Below are 17,173 nucleotides of genomic sequence, written 5' to 3' on the forward strand. Positions count from 1 at the left end.
GGGGCCCTGGGGGAGTTACATCCTGTGGAGCATTTGGTTTTAAAATCAGCTCCTGAGGTGACAATGTTCAAATGTTCAAAATTACCTCTGAAAATGTCTTTAGAAGATCACATATTGGCAGTTGACGCACCAGATCCAGATTTTCCTCCACAATTGGAACAGATCCCTTTTTCTTTGGTTGGGTACCCAGAAGTGGTTGGCTTGGATTTAGGGGCTGCACTGTGTGAAAAACTCTAGTCTTCAAAGACTAGAGTCACAGCTCGTGCAGCGAGACACTCATGCTGCAAGAAGCCTTCAGAGCTGAGACCACAGGAAGGAGTGGCTCAAATTTCTGAGAGCCCCACCCTCACACCCAGGGATGGGCCCCCCAAGAGGAGAATGGCGGGCCAGCCCCTCCTCCCTGGCTAGATTGCACCGCCCGTCTTCAATTTGTCTTGAGTGCCCAGCTGGATTTGTGTGAGCTGAGGGGATCACTGGGAGAGCCCATGTGGGGCCCCCTGGGCCGCTCTTGGTTTTCCCGCAGCATTTTTCACAGAGGAATCCAGGAGCTCAAGAAGGTCGAGGGTGTCAGCGAGTCCCCCTGGGTCTCCCACGTAGCCTCGTGCATGCAGGGCCTGGTAACCATCCACGCCAAGAGGGACGACCGCGTCAGCAAGTAAGTCCTGGGCAGGGCCTGCCCCAGGGCTTCCGCTCCCTGTCAGCCCCAGCGGGAGGCCCAGAAACGCCGGCTGCTCTGGCTCTGAGGAGGGAAGTCTGGGTGGCGCGGCCTGACTGTGGACGGAGAGCCGGTAGAACGGAGGAGGAGCCCCTCACACGCTAGGCCTTTCTCCCCAGTGTCCGAGGCCCCCAAAGACTCGAGCTCATCCAATGACAACCTCAGTACAGCGTTTTACATGTTTTATTTTTTTTCTCCCTAAAAGTAAAATGTGTTCAGTTCAGGAAAATAGGAGAAAACAGAAAAAAAAAAAAAAATCACCCATGGGCCCCCAACCCAAATCCTATTAATATTTTTGCATATTTCCTTACAGTCTTTTCTTTTTTTCTATTTCTGAAGTACTTATAATCATGTTTGTCTTGTTTTATTTTTAAATAGCATTTTTCATGTTATTACATATTCCTTGTAAAAGTCATTTTCAAAGATCACATTACATCTCACTTCGTAGATGGACCAGTTTTCTTCTTTTTAAAATGTCGGGACTAGATTAATAAATTTCTCTGGAGTCCTCCAGCTCCAAACTTCGAAAACACCGTATAATCACATATAATCAGTGTGTATCAATCACAGTAGGCTCACTGTGGTAACAAACAACTCCAAATTTTAGGGGCTTAACGCAATACATATTTATTCTTCCTCAAGCCACACCTGAATGAGGGTCCCTGGGGCAGGGGTAGGGGATTCTGCTCCACACTCAGGTACACGGCCTCTCTCCATCTGGGGCTTTTCCATCCTGAGGGCCTTGGGGACCTCTCCAGGGTCCTCTGGTCTAACTGGAAGATAAGAGGAGAGATGTGGGTGGAGGACCCCAATGAAGACACTCATCATTTCTGCACACTCATTGGCCAGATTTCAGTCACATGGGTGCACCTAACTGCAAAGGAGGCTGGGAAATGTAGTCCAGCTGTGGCCATAGGAAGAAAAGAAAATGGAGTTTGGTGAATCTGTAGCGTCTCTGCCACATAGATGTTCTTTTTCCACCCCCATCCTTTCCTTCCTTAAAATCCTAACACACACTCCAAAGTTTGTGTCTCTCTCTCCCCGCCACCCACGATCTCAGTGTGGACCTGGCACCCCAGCCTGTCTTTAGTTCAGTCAGCAGCTAACCCTGTTACTGGTGTGACCTGAACATCATGTGTCAAGAGTCCTGCATCACACATCCACCGTTCCAGTGTCCTGGTCATGGGCCATTCGTCAACTCACAACAAACTGAACAGATTCAATCCTTGTCTTCCTGCAGATTCTCCCCTAAGGTTTCCAAAACGATCCTATAGGAGAGCTGAGCCCTACGCCATTGATGGGCTCTCCCCTCTTTTAATCCTTTCGTTCCTTTCACGGACTTTCCAGAGGACTTGGGCTTCTGACTTGTACTGCTTTTGCGAACAGAAAAAAATGCTACAGCACTAAAAAGGTTCGAGGTCAAATTCCAATTTGATCCCTGCCAGTGGTTCTGTTTCTGCACAACCTAGCCAACCACACACGTAAGACTGCAGATGACTCCTAAGTCACTTAAGCTGTCAGTTGAATTTGTAGGCTTTATAGCGACATGGTAGAAAGACCAAAGAGTTTGGAAGAATATTTTAACTAAGCTCTGGGAAAAATTAGTTGGAGCGGAAGCAGAGAGGAGGGTGCTACAGGGCCCAGCCTGGGTAGTCGGAGGGGCTTCCAGCCAGAATCCTTTGAGGAGGTTTAGAACAGGACGGAGCAACAATGCCGAGGACGTCATGACTGCACCAGTGGAGGAATCTCAACTCTTTAGGGGCTTAAGCATGGAAAGTTTTTATTTTTTTTCTAATAATTTCTACCAGTTGTTCTGATGAAGCCCCTTTCCAAGTGAGTCAGGGGAACCTTCAGTGGCAATTGTGATTAATGTCCCTTCTGGTCAATGGTTAGCTCAGCCCAGTTAAAACTTCAATCTTGAAGGTACTCAGGCCACGGCCCCCCACCCTCCATCTGCGCAGAGGCTTGGAGCGGGCATGCTGTGCTGTTCTATGTGTCGGGCAAGGGGCAGGGTCACTGTTGGGAAGCACCCAGTCTTTTATTTTAAACACTCTCTCCCTTTTCTCTGAGCCTGGTTCTCTGAGGCTGGTGCAGGGGGATGGAGGTGGGGAAGGACACATCCTCAGGTGACCACCCTGTCCAGGTCATTCTCCTTTCTGCTGCTGATTTCTTCTGGTCCAGCTCCCCGTGCAGATGAGGTGTGGCAGGGGAGAGCCCCCAACAGGACCCAGGTCCCCAGCCGCTCTGCTGGGTACTGCCGATGGGCAGGCTCTGGCAGGTCCTCCCATGAGCTCCGCCTGACAGCCTCACACTGCTTTCCTTTCATGTGGGGCCTCTTGCCTCATGCCAATCAGTGTGGCATCAAGACTGCAGCCTCACATGCCATCTTCCCTCTGCACCCCAACTCTAGGGACTGCAGGAACGGGCAGGACCCACCTTCTGTACATCTGGGAACCGAGCAACTCTGGGGCTGGGTCTTGCCTTCATCCCTCGGCGGTGTCGTCTCTCTGTCGCTCTGCCCTGTGCTCCTTCTCCTCTGGCTCAGGGGACACGCAGCAGAGGTACAAGATGTCAGCTTTCTTTTTTTTCCTCCACCTTTATAAACAATTGCCTTGACTCTTCTTTTCCTGAACTGGGGAGGAGAACCAATCCAGCACCCTCCTTTCCTTCCTCTGCCATCACAAACATTGAGATCTCCTCACCTCCTACCCTGTATAGATCAAAGGGGTCAACGGTCATTTCCACAGGGCCTTTGGGGGGTGACTGTCCCCAAGACAGCGGTCCTTTGGAGGTAGAGTGTGAGGTTCTCAGCCCCTTTTGTTCTCAGCTGTGGGTTCCAGTTGCCAGTTCTGGGAAAGACAGAAAGAGCCCACTCAGCACCATATGCTACTGCTATGTAGGATTTCTCAAAATAAGTGCAAATCAAAGATGCCCATGGCAGCAGATTTTAAAGAGTATGAATATATGCTCATCTTTTAAGAGACTCCTATATAAGGATGCATTCCTCTCTCCCTATTTCTCCAGTAGCCCTAACCCTAAGTCTATGGAAGCACAACCCAACCTCCTGTTTTGTCTGATTTCTTAATTTTAGGTTTAAGATGCTAAATGATGAAAACTGCAGCCATCTCCTATACTTTAACTGTGCTCTCAGGTGGTTTGCTCTAAGGATGGATGTCCTCATGAACATCGTCACCTTCATTGTGGCCTTGTTGGTGACCCTGAGTTTCTCCTCAATCAGTGCTTCATCCAAAGGCTCGCCATTGTCTTACATCATCCAGGTAACACCTAGTGTGAGGCTGGGCTTGGCCTGGAGGCTCTGGCATAGAGTGTATCAGGGAAGATGGACATAACAGAAAACCCAACTCAATGGGTTTAAATAGTAAAGAGAGCTCAGTAGTTCACATATTAAAAGGTCTGGTGGCTGTATGGGCTTCAGGCACAGTTGGATCATGGCCCCTTGGTTTGTCCTCCTCCTGTGATGACTTTCTTCATTGTTGTGCAATGGTGACTGGCAGCCTCTGGGGGCTATAGCAGGAAGAAAGCAGGAGAAAAGCATTTCCTGCCCCAGCCACTGAACAAAAGCCCTGTGTTCTACTTTTACTGGATTAATTGAGGCATCCCAGACCTAATTTGTGTCTCGATGGGATTCGGCTGACTGGCTTAGGCCAAAGGATGGAGTCATACCCCATGCTGCTCTCATGTCACACACCACTGCCCCACAATGGGGAGAGGGAAAGGAATGCTGGGGGGCAACCATGGTGTCCATGACAAATAATCACCAACTTCTCTTTTTGGTTGCTTTGGTGTTTTTCTTTTGAAAAATAAGAATAACAGGGAAATAATAAAAATAGGGAATAATAATGATAATAGGGAAACACATGTCATTTTAGGCACTGTTGTAAGTCCTTTACATAAATTAACTCCTTTATCCCCACAATAACCCATGAGGTAAGGACGCCATAATCCAGGTTTTACAGGTGAGGAGACTGAAGTCCAGAAAGACTTGTCAGAATCACACACCGGCATGTGTGAGAGCCAGGATTTGAACCCACGTCCTCTGGGTCTGATACCAATCTGAGTCTGCATCTGCTCCTTGTTACATACCTCACACTTCTGTCCTTGGAAGCTGTTCCGATGCAGTCCTTATCCTCGGTGCTCTGACATTCCAGGACAGTGAGTCTGAGTGGGGGGGTCTGTTTCCACTTATTCTGTTCAAGGCTGGGAACAGAATAAAGTCAAATCTCTCTTCAAGTGGAAAAATTTCTCCTTTTCCTCCTTTATTCCTTTTTCTCCTCTTGATAATTTCCTTGTCTCCTTCCCCTTTGTTTTCTTTTTCTGTGACTCATATTGGTTTAATATTGGATTTCTTGCATCAGTCCTCTATGTTTCCTTTCTTGCATCTCAAAGTTTCCATGTTCTTGTTTTTTTATCTTTATTCTGGGAATTTTCCTTTGCTTTGTCATTCGGCCATTCTCTTGAATTTGAAGTTTGGCGATCATATGTTCGTATACTTAATTTCCACAAACTCTTTCTTAGTCTCTGAGTTTTTAAGCAAATCATTTTAAAATGGGTGCAACATATTTTTAATCTCTCTGAGGATATTAATTAGAGCTCCTCACCTTTCTTAAACTCTCCTTTCTTCTTTGACTGATATCTGTTTTTTCCAGGATCAGGTTTTTTGTTTGTTTGTTTGTTTGTTCATCTGGTTCTTGCTCTTTCATGCCATTGGTTTTGTTCATATGTCTCTTGATCCATTTGTGGTTAAGGCTGAGAAACTTGGTTGGATTTTCACGGTTTCATCTGCCTTTGTATATGCCTTGGTAGGTCTCTCCTAATGGGAGGTTTTATAACTATGGATAGGTGGGTTGGACTTTTCCACAGGCTGGCTTCACTTCAGGAAAGCAGCCAGAGAGCTGGCCTTCAGACACCCAAAGGCTAGATTTAAAGAGATTTTATCTAGGATACTATTCTGGGAGCCCCATTTATCCCCAAGTCATTTACCCACTTTCTTTAGGGAAGTGTGTGTGTGTGTGTGTGTGTGTGTGTGTGTGTGTGTTTTGGCCTAGGGATAAATTGTCCAGCTACCTCTGGTTTGGAAGAAGATGAGGAGGGGGAGGAAATGGGCCCAACAGGAGTAGTTGTCTATATACCCCCTCAGTCTGTCTCTTTGTGGACCCCTTCTCTTACCTGGAGCCTCTCTGACTTCTGCTGGACAGAAGGTTCTGGAAGCCCCTGCAGCACACTCTGCCTCCATCCTATCAAAATGCTTTCATCCTCTTTCCATCTTCCAGAAATGTGTAACTCTCTCCTTCAATGATATCTCTTCCCAAGCCCCTTGATGTTAACGGTCTATTCCTATTTGCAATCTCTGTACTATCATTTTAATAATATTTTGGAAAGGAAGAGTAACAAATATATGCTCAGGACTCTATGTTAAGTGAGGGAAATGAATTTTCCTTGGGCAGGCAGTTTCCCTCATTGATGGATGATTTTATTTGTTGTTACCTAGTAAAATATTAAACAGATGATGTTGAATAGATTCCCTTACTTGGTCCAAGTGAAACCGCTTTCCTCAACTGAGGTTATGCTCTTGGGATATATCACCAGCTTTCTATGAGATTGTTTTCAAACATCCCTGTGAGGCTGGAGGATTTGCACACCTCAAGATCTAGGGGGTGTTTCCCCTCCATCTGGCTTTGGAGCTTTATTGAGCATTAGCCCCCCTTTGGAGAATACAGAAAATCCAGCTGACAGAGCTTCCCTTGAGAACAGAGGAGACTCCCTAGGTGGATGAGAAATTGGTGTGAAGTCCCACAGAGCAGAAAGTGAGTGCAAAGTAACATCACATACCATCACGGAGGCGGGTGAGAACTTCCTGGGGCCAGCACTGTGCTGATAAGGGAATTCTAACCCCATGGAGGGCTGCCCGGGGCCCTGAGGAGCTGATACCCTTGAACTTAACAAAATATTTATATGCCCTTCTCAAGAGCAGAGTTCACTCATTCACTCACCAGACGTGTCCACTGAGCACCTGCCGGGAGCCAGAACCATGCCAGCTGCTGTGGGTTCAGCAGGAACAAGCTGGACAGGTCTCTGCGCTCATGGAGCTTACATGCTAGTGGGACATAAAGGGATATAAAGTGGGATGGAATAAATAAGTGCGCAAGTAAATAAATAAGGAGACTTCGGAAACTGCTGAACTGTTATGAAGATAATGAAGCAGGGTAATTGACTGTCAGTGGGGAAGCAGCGTTAGACCCGATATAGTCAGGGAAGGCCTCTGCCGGGAGGTGACTTGCAAGCTGACACCTGAATTTGATAAAGAAGGAGCCAAGGAAGTGCTTCAGTCTGAGGGACCAGGGAAGGCTGGGGGCAGGCAGGAGACTAGTGCCTTTGGGGAACTCAGAAGCTCCTGTGGCCTGAGCAGGGTGGTGGAGAATACGATATGAGGGGTCGGTGGGGCTCCGTCAGCCGTGGGCAAGGGTGTCACCTGTCTTCTAAGAAAGGCTTTCTCGCCTGCAGCACTGTGGACATTTGGGTCAGATAATCCTTTTTGACAGGGGCTGTTCTGTGTGTTGCAGGATGTCAGCAGTCTTCCTGATCTTTAACCAGGAGATGCCAGTAGAATCTCCCTCCTCCAAGGTCGTGACAACCTAAAATGTCTCTAGACATTGCCAAATGTCCCGGGGACGGGGGTGCCTAATCACCCCGGCTGAGAACCAGTGCCCTAAGAGAAATGGGAAGCCAGTGGCATGTGTAAAGCTGGGCGGCAGCAAGGGAGGCCCACTGAGATGAGCTCTCGGAGGGTCTGCTCTCACCTCATCCACCTGTTCAGACCACACTGCCTCCTTCCTGTTAAGGCCACTTGCTGCTACCCAGAGTTTGCCTGGCAGACTTCTTATCATGAATGCTTCAGCACACACCGTCTTCTTAATCACCCCAACTAAGGTAACCCCCCAGCCCAGCCCTAGCCCCTCTTTCACATATTCCCATATAACTGACATTCTTAGGGTTCCTTGAAATTGCCTGTGTCTCATCCCGCCGGCCCACTAGAATGCAAGCCCTGGGGCTGCAGGGGTCTTGTCTAGCACGTTCACCCCTGGGAAACCAGCCCCGACTGTGCCAGCACCAAGTCACTACTCACCTAGTGAGGAAGACCTGGTCCTTCCTCCGGCCCACTAGCCCACCCTGCGACCGAGGCAGGTGCTGTTGGTGGCCGCCCTTCCAGGGCAGGCCAGCTGGCCTCCCACTGCTGCGGGAAGGTGCTCGGTTCAAGGCTGAGGCAGGTTGCACCTGCGGTATGGGGGGTCCTCCCAGCGCCCCAGCAATGCCTGCAGGGAGTTAGTGGAGATGGAACAGCATCCTCGGGACAAGTCAGGTGTGTTCCGTGCGGACTCCCAGGACCCCCAGGGGCGTCAAGCTTCAGCTGCCCACAGTGAAGCCTATCCGGACTCTCCTCCTCTGTGCCTCAGTTCTCCCAGCTCCTACTGGGACTTTTTGGGTCCACCTCCTGGAGTTGTTTCCTCGGGCTGCTGTAACAAATTATAAACTAGTGGCTTAAAACCAGAGAAATGTATTCTCTTGCGGTCCTGGAAGTTGGAAGTCTAGAATCAAGGTGTCTGTAGGGCCATGTTCCCTTGGAAGGCTCTAGGGGAGACTCTGTTCCTTGTCCCTCCCAGCTTCTGGTGGCTGTTGGCTTCCTGGGCTTGTAGCTGCATCCCTCCAATCTCCGTCCCACCTTCATATCTCCTCCTCCTCTCTCTCTTATATGGACACTTGTTGGATTTAGGGTCCACCCAGGTAACCCAGCTTGATCTCAAGGTCCTTAATTACACCTGCAAAGACCCTTTTCCTAATGAGGTAACATTCAAGGGTCCCAGGGATTTGGATGTGCAATATCTTTGGGGGGGACCTCCATTCAACCTGCTTGCCCTCAAACCTCAGGGTTGGCTTCTGGGGGATCCTGGCCTAAGGTGGGTGACCTTAGCAGGCCACCGTCTAAGCCTAGAGTTTCTCATGTCCGAAGCAAGCAGATGGGCTTGATGGTTTTCTTCCACTTCCGATATCTGTGGTGATTGGGTTTCAGGTGCTTCCAGGATGCAGGTGGGGTAATCGGGGAGGGCACAGAGGTGCAGGACCCCACCAGGTGGCCGCAAGTGCTGGGTTTCCAGCAGTGCGGAGGCCCTGGGAGAATTCCTGCTCACAGCAGTTCCCCACCCTTCCAACCACGAAGCTTGTGCCTGAGCGGTGCTGTAGTGGGATGACTCTGACCATCTGGAGTGCCAGGGAGAATATAATTACCATTTGTTTCTAAATACAAAGGAAGTGTTTAAAGGCAAAACACCCCAACAGGAGTGTCTTTACATCTGGGCACTTGGCTGGGAATGCAGGCCTGCTTTTGGTGTGGTCCTGAGTAAGACGGGAGGGGTGACTCACAAGCCGGCCCTGAAGGCAGGGAGGGCTCTGACTGTGGCTGCTTGTCGCCCCCTCCACAGCTGAGTGGGCTGCTCCAAGTGTGTGTGCGGACAGGGACGGAGACCCAGGCCAAGTTCACCTCCGTGGAGCTGCTCAGGGAGTACATTTCGGTAAGAAATCAGTGCAAGAGGAGGAGCCAGTTAACTCTGGCAGAATTTAGGTATTTGATCTTTTTACATGTGAAAGGGATCTCTTTAAAAACTGAAATCGGACCACAACCCCTTTTCTTAACACCCATATTTACAATATAGTCTAAAGTCCTTGATGATGAGGGAGAGGTTCTTTTAAAAAAAATTTCCTCAAGGGCTGTTTCTGTACACGGAAGAGAGAATTCAGTGGCTTACTTTAGTTTCTAAAAATTAATATTTACTTGACTAAAATTGTAAATTGAAAAAACCAGTCTTCCTCTTCTTTAAAAGCTTTTATGTTCCCCTTACAAATCCTGCTATTCTTTGAAAAGCAGTCTTGCCAATTCAAGCAATCACTTTTAAGGGCCTTTGAACAGCATTTGGCCCCTTTTACAAACTTAATTAAACACTTTAAAACATTTTAAACTGCATTTTAAAATTTAATGCATTCCATTTCCTTTTTAAGTACCTCGATAATCTGATTTAACAAACAAACCTTCCTGAGGTTATATAAATCTAATAAATTAAACTTGTAAATATGGTGAGCTTTAAGTTCTCATGACAATCCCAATACTGTATATAAACAGTAAGTTTTTAAACTTAAAACCATGTTAAAATAAGTTATTCAATTATACATTTTAAATTAGAATCACAAGCCTGAATGTTATTAACATTATGAATACTTAAAGCACCAAATATGCAGATTCCATAAACTTAAAAATACTACTATTCCAATTCTGCTTCTCTTAAACATTATTATTACTAATTCTAAATCTTCTAGGGATTAAAAATACTCACTGACTAGGAATACAATTATTTTCTCAGCTAATTGTGGTTGCCTATCGACCAGCGATGTGGGCTGGTCAGCGACCCTAATGGGGAACACGGGAACTCTATTTCTCCTGGTTAACAGGGACTTTATAATTCAGAGGACGGGTTGGTCTTATAATGCAGTCAAGTTGCTCTCCTCCTTAATTAGAGGAGATTTGCATTTCTTGGGCTCTTATAAAACTTTAATTCCTTTTCCAAGTAACTCTGAACTTGACACCCGGTGCTACTGTCATCTTCCTGCTTCTAACACCACAGTGACTCTTGCAGATAATGAAATTGTATCTGACCGAATTCTGCAAATCTCAAGGCTTGGTCTGGATTTGTCACACAGCTTCAAGGTCACATTGCTGACACTTGCCCAGGCTCACAAGGCCCAGTATGAGCTGCCCCTTATAGTCATCCATTCTATTCACTAAGCTCTAGCCACATGACTTTTCTTTCTGTTCCTCAAAGTCCCCACACTCATTCTGGCCTCAGGGCTTTTGCACTAGCTGTCTACTCTGCCTGGAATGAATCTTCCTGTAGCTGGCATCTTCTCAGCATTTCAGGTCTCAGCTTGAATGTCACATCCTCACAGATGCCTTCCTCAACACTTAAGTGACTTTTACTCCGCCTACCCCTTCCACCCCACACATTGTGTATTCTATTACAATACTCTGTTTTATTGTCTTCATTTCTCATCTCTTCGTGTTTATTATCTGACTTCCCCACTGCAATGTGAGTTTCTGGAGTGCAGTGTCCTTACTGGTCTAGTTCACCAGCATGAATACCAGTACCTAGAATTGTGTGAGTGAATGAATGAATGAATGAAATGAATGGAAAAGCAAATGACTATTAACCCATCATTTGTTATTCTGCTTTTCAGACCTGTGTTCCTGAATGCACTCACCCCCTCAAAGTAGGGACCTGTCCCCACGACTGGCCCAGCCGCGGGGAGATAACATTCAGAGACTATCAGATGAGATATAGAGACAACACTCCCCTTGTTCTCAGCGGGCTGAACTTGAACATCCAGAGCGGGCAAACAGTTGGGATTGTTTGAAGAACAGGTTCTAGTGAGGACAAGCTCTGATTGTGTTCCTTTCAGGTTGTTTTCTTTGCATTTCCACTGGGCATGCTAGTTAAATCACAACAGAGGGTGATGTGCATGTGTGGTGGATTGGTTGTTTTTTCCCTGACATCTCTTTACTGTAAATTAGGATTTCAGGTTGGATGGATGTGTGGAGTCGGAAGTAAACACACATCAGTTTTTGAATTAATTAAATGAGAATCATTCTGGTGAGACGAAGCCCAGAGGATGAGTCATGTGTAAATAGCCCCTGCAGGGGTGGACAGGTTAACTGTATTAGGGTAGCTGAGTGCCCCTGCAGAGTGGGGTTTCTGTCTGCACAATGTCATTTTCATTGCGTTAAAAATTCCCTTGATTAGATAGATACTCAGGTATGATGGAATACAAACTGATGTTTGATTTGCTGCTGTTGCATTTATTGTTCCCAGGCAAGTCGTCCTTAGGAATGGCCTTGTTTCATCTGGTGGAGGCCGCCAGTGGCACAACCCTCACTGATGGCATGGATATCTGTACTGTTGGTTGCGAAGACCTCAGAACCAAGCTGACTGTCATCCCCCAGGATCCTGTCCTGTTTGTAGGTACAGTAAGGTAGCTGTTTTTGATTGTTGTGCATCCCTATTTTTGGATAGTGAAATCAGACCAACAAGAGCTTTGTGAAGCGCCCGCGCCATGGCTGGCCTGGGGCCGTCCTATCCTGAGATGTTCACAAGCCTTGGGAGGAGCTGAGGACTAGGGGCCTGAACATTACTTGTGTTTTATAAACTACATTACAAATACGCAAAATGCGTATGTGCAGGGTGAGCAGACATCCCAGTTGGCCCTGGAGAGCCCTGATTTATGCCTGTTTCAGCATCCTATCAGGTTTAGCAGTGGCCACTCCCTAAATTACCCCAGTTTGCACGATAAAATAAATGGTTATTCTACGTATGTAGCTATCCTTTCGGAAGTACGTCAATTCACTCCCACGAAGAAGTGAACAGAAACTGCTCAAGTCCAAGAACAGTAGGGTTGCAACTTCTACAGGGCTCAAGATCTGTCATCAAAGCACAAGGAGAAAACCACAGTTACTCACTTGCCCCAGTGTAGTAGCTGCCCCTCTAACAAGAGGGATATTCCCCCATTGAGCACCAGATGAAGTAGGGGGCTGTATTGAGAGGTGAATGAAAAGGACCTTCCGTGTCTTGAAATGCTAGACTCACACCCTGCATGTAAGGTGCTCACCTGCTGCAAGGCCTGGGAGCTGCAGATAAAGCTCTTGCCTCTGAAGGCAGAGTGAACACACCGGGAGGTGGAATTGCTCGCTGCTTCTCTCTCTGCCAAGAATTTGCATAAGGTCAGATCCGCTCCACTGCACACGGCCACGGAGAGGACCAAATGTGTCTCCCCAGTGCCTCGCTCGGAGCTATCTCTTGGCAGGGTTGGTGGTCTGCCCGCCTTGGTGGTTTCTGCTCCGTCCCAGAGTCATGGGTCCTCGGTCTCTCGGCCTGAGGTTGGTATTTCATGAACCAGTGCCCTGGACTAAGTGCTGCTCTGGTTGCTGCGGCGTCATCACACACCACCTCCCGCTCTCCTCCTCATGCTGTGGAAAACATGCTCTCCCGTCCTCTCGTCCTCAGAAATTCAGCTTCCTCTCCTTTCCTTCATTGCAGGTACAACTTGGATCCCTTTGGGAGTCACAGCGATGAGATGCTCTGGCAGGTTCTGGAGAGAACATTCATGAGAGACACTGTAGGTCTCTGGGGCTGTCCGGGGTGAGTCTGTTTCCCAGCACCAGTGCCCCAGACACCAGGCTCAGGTTTAGATTTGCCCAGTTGTTTGTTGGCACCACATATGTCAATCCTTATTACTCCTTGTTAAATGCAACAATAGATAGTATTTATTAGGCCACTGCGATGATTCAGTCAAGATCTCTACATGCATTATCTCAGTTGGTCCTGACTACAACCCTCTGAGGTTGGTACTCCTACCCCTACTTTTAGAGATGCAGAAATTAAGACTCAGGGTAGTCAGGTGTGAGTAGCAGAATGGAGACTTGACCCCAAGCCCATCTGACTCTAGAGCAGATGAAGTGCCCTACTGCTCTGCCAATAGCCTCATTTGCTTATTGAAGCAGATAAACTCTGGGAAGATGAGCGCGCATGGCATGGAATGAACCCTCTGTGAGACAGAACCCTGTGCTATAAGAGCTGCAGCTGGGGTCAGCAGGTGAGTGTGGCCACCTCTGCAGCCCAGAGGGAATTTTATTTTCCCAGGACTTGGTACCAAGGTGAGCATCTCCCAAAGCCACATGCTAGATAAATCAGACCCTGTCTTTACCTTTCCTTGATGACCAGAAAATTCCATCCCATCTCCATTTTATGCATAGAAATAAGGATCCCTAAAGCCATTTATACTTGTTTGTGTTTCTCTGGAGCCATATGTGCATCATTTGTACTCTTTTGGCAAGGTGTCTACGGGGTTCTATGAATCACACTGTGATTTTAAATTATTAATGACTGCCTACTCCTTGGTCTTTCCCTGGTGCCTGTTCGCAATATTGAAATGACTGTTGTTTTGCACTTTGTTTTCCGCAGTAAAATAAAGCCAGCTGATAAATGCGAGAGAAGGGGGCAATCAATATGGAGGATACAGGACAATTTTATAGATCATCAGCACAAATATGGCATTCTCTGTGTTCTATAGATAATGAAACTCCCGGAAAAATTACAGGCAGAAGTCACAGAAATTGGAGAAAACTTCTCAGTAGGGGAACGTCAGCTGCTTTGTATGGCCCGAGCGCTTCTCCGTAATTCAAAAGTAAGGAAACAGCGTGGAAAATGGATTGGTCAAATGTTGGATATTTCCTGCAGCGCCACTCAATCCAAGAGGTAGAGCCAGGCATTTGTCTTTCAACAAAGAGAGAGCAATTGGGCCATTTAAAAACCGATCACTTTTTCTTAAGACAAAGTTGTGAGGGGGAGAAAATTGAAAAATAACAGCCATTTACAGCAATAGCACCTGCCTCCCCTGGGCCTTTCCCCGAGAGGTCTTGCTTAGGTATTCTCTCTGTCCTCCTAAGTGGTTTGGGTTTGAGAAATCTGCCTCTCAACTTTTTCCCTTTGTCCCTGAATGATTCTGAGGCCTGATAAACAGTACTCAGGATACTAAAGAAGGCCTTCAGAATGCCAGGATATAAGGACTGTAAAATTTATACTCATGTTTCTGAGTGACTTAGCCATCTTTGCTTACTGATTTCGGGGAAGGGATTGCTGTTGCTTTAGAAATCCCATTCTCTGAACCCTGATCAAAGTGTAACCCATTGTGTGTGCTCTCTACATGTGCTAACGACAGGGAAGGGAGCAAGCAGGCATTCAGTCCTGACTGTGGCACTACACAGCACTGAGTGGTTGATGTGTTGTCCTTGCATTTCGTGTTCATGATAAGGTGTAACTCCCTTTTACAGACAAAGAAATGGAGCCTTGGGGAAGTCAAGTAATTTAGCCAAAGTCAAGCAGAGTTAGAGCTGAACTCAAGCCCTCTGACTGGCAAACCAGCACTGTGGCAGGCAGAATAATGGCCCCCCAAAGATGCCTATGTCCTGATACCCGGAATCTGTGAACATGTTACCTTACCTGGGAAAAAGGGGCTTTGCAGATGTGATTAAGTCAAGGATCTTGAGATGGGGAGATTATCCTGGATTACCTTGTTCGGCCCAGTGTGATTACACAAGTCCTTATAAGGGGAGGAAAGAGAGTCAGAAAGAAAGAAGAAATGCAACGATGGAAGTAAAGGTTAGAGTGATGCCAGAAAGAGGCCACAAGCCAAGGAATGCAGGCAGTCTCCAGAAGCTGGAAAAGGCAAGAAAACCATTTCTCTTGAGTCTGCAAAAGAAATGCAGTCCTGACAATACCTTGGCTTTAGGACTTCTGACCTCCAGAACTGTAAGATGATAAATTTGTGTTGTTTTGAGCCTCTAATTTGTGCTAATTTGTTATAGCAGCAGTAGGAAACATAACAAGTACTGTTATTATATCTCATACTAACTCATGTAGTACAGTAGATAAAGACCATGGGGCATTTCTTCTTACTGGTTTGTAGGATTAGAATAAACCATTCACAAAAAGGGGAGTAAAGAATATACAACCTTCTTTCTCCAGCAAGTCCCTCTGAGGAAGAAGAAGGTGGTGTGATACGACTTTTATTCTCTTGTTCTTCTTCTAACTTTCTGAGACAGATACTTAGCTCATTACTTTTCAACCCTTCTTTTTTAATAAATTGAGCTAAGACTATAAGTTTCCCTCTAGGTATAGCTTTGGCTTGGTGTGACTTTCACAACGCTCCTTCCTCAACAGATCATTCTCCTTGATGAAGCCACTGCCTCCATGGACTCTAAGACCGACACCCTTGTTCAGAGCACCATCAAAGATGCCTTCAAAGACTGCACTGTGTTGACCATTGCCCACCGCCTCAACACGGTCCTCAACTGTGACTGTGTCCTGGTCATGGAAAACGGGAAGGTGCAGGAAGTTGGCGTCACCTCTCCAGAGGTTTCAATGGTTTGGGCTCTGTGGTGGGTGGATATTTTCTGACAATTTCAGCTCTTCTTCTCTGACTTTCAGGTGGTCGAGTTTGATAAGCCTGAAGTCCTTGCTGAGAAGCTAGATTCTGCGTTTGCGATGTTACTAGCAGCAGAAAAATAAATTCCGACTATAAAGGTCCCCATAGGGGCCACATCAGCTGATTTTAGAGGAAGAGGAGGCTGTGTGAGATAAGTCAGATGTGCCTGCAGGGGGAGGGGCCGTTATCTCAGGGGGCAGCCCTGGTCCACCATCCCTCCCACGCCTGGAGCACAGGCAGGGCTGGGGTGGAGGTTGTTTCCTTGCCTCGCCCAGCACGTGCCTCCTGACCTCACTTGGAGGGTGTGGGTCTGGTCCTAGGTGATGAACAGAGGCAGAAGAAGCTTGTGGGTTAAAAAACTGCCCCTCACCTTCTAAAGCCCCAACCATCCCTCATGTGTCCTCATCATTACCACCTCAGTGCCTGGGAATGAAACCATTGTAACTTTCAGTTAAAAACTGGTCAAACAGAACGGAAAAATGCCTAAGGATGGACTTTGTAAAGGTTTCCTGCCTTGCTATCAGAAGGGAAAAAACAGAGTTTTCTTCCTGCGTAACTCCTATTCACATCTATTTGGAGCGTGTGACAAGTAACTACACAGATCTGTAGCATGAAAGATTGATTACAGTGTTGGGTGAAAATTTTTTTTAAAAAAATCATATTGGGCTTCCCTGGTGGCGCAGTGGTTGAGAATCTGCCTGCCAATGCAGGGGACACGGGTTCGAGCCCTGGTCTGGGAAGATCCCACATGCCACGGAGCAACTAGGCCCGTGAGCCACAATTACTGAGCCTGCGCGTCTGGAGCCTGTGCTCCGCAACAGGAGAGGCCGCGATAGTGAGAGGCCCGCGCACCGCGATGAAGAGTGGCCCCCGCTTGCCGCAACTAGAGAAAGCCCTCGCACAGAAACGAAGACCCAACACAGTCAAAAATAAATAAATAAATAAAAATTTTAAAAGAAAATAAATAAATTAAATAAAATAAAATGCCCTCACTCTTTCTCTACCCACCCTTTAAAAAAAAAAATCATATTGTATGTCCCATTTGCTCTATTAGAATAACCAGGGAAACAAAATGTTGGAGTTTTTCTGTAAATTACGTTTTTATATCTTCTATATTGGTCATTAAAATGCAGTAGGAAATTAAACTACCCTGAAATGTTGCCTTGCAATTACTTTGCTGAAGATATTCCAGGTTCTGTACTGTTTACTCTCACAGACCCTCTTTGCTTTCTCCATTGACTCAGTAACAAACCTCCGCAGCGTTTCCCAAATAAAACCTTTCTTTCCAGCCTCAAAGTTTGCTATGACGGAGGCAGTAAAGACATAGTCCCAGCAGCCCAGGAGTGAGTGGCATGGGGC

At 46.9% G+C, this 17,173-nt stretch overlaps 1 protein-coding gene across 1 annotated transcript in view; it reads left to right on the forward strand.

The window, feature by feature from the left end:
- Nucleotides 1-16,944, forward strand: part of ABCC12 (ATP binding cassette subfamily C member 12) — a 60,143-nt gene extending 43,199 nt beyond the window's left edge. The window contains 9 exon segments of the mRNA XM_057534979.1: nucleotides 524-655; nucleotides 3,807-3,993; nucleotides 9,211-9,300; nucleotides 11,015-11,204; nucleotides 11,647-11,806; nucleotides 12,868-12,946; nucleotides 13,901-14,014; nucleotides 15,550-15,714; nucleotides 15,817-16,944. Of these exon segments, the coding sequence (XP_057390962.1) occupies nucleotides 524-655; nucleotides 3,807-3,993; nucleotides 9,211-9,300; nucleotides 11,015-11,204; nucleotides 11,647-11,806; nucleotides 12,868-12,946; nucleotides 13,901-14,014; nucleotides 15,550-15,714; nucleotides 15,817-15,897 (1,198 nt within the window). The 3' untranslated portion in view covers nucleotides 15,898-16,944.
- Nucleotides 16,945-17,173: the final 229 nt, after the last annotated feature.

Source organism: Balaenoptera acutorostrata, chromosome 19, assembly GCF_949987535.1.
Source record: "Balaenoptera acutorostrata chromosome 19, mBalAcu1.1, whole genome shotgun sequence".
Lineage (NCBI taxonomy): Eukaryota > Metazoa > Chordata > Mammalia > Artiodactyla > Balaenopteridae > Balaenoptera > Balaenoptera acutorostrata.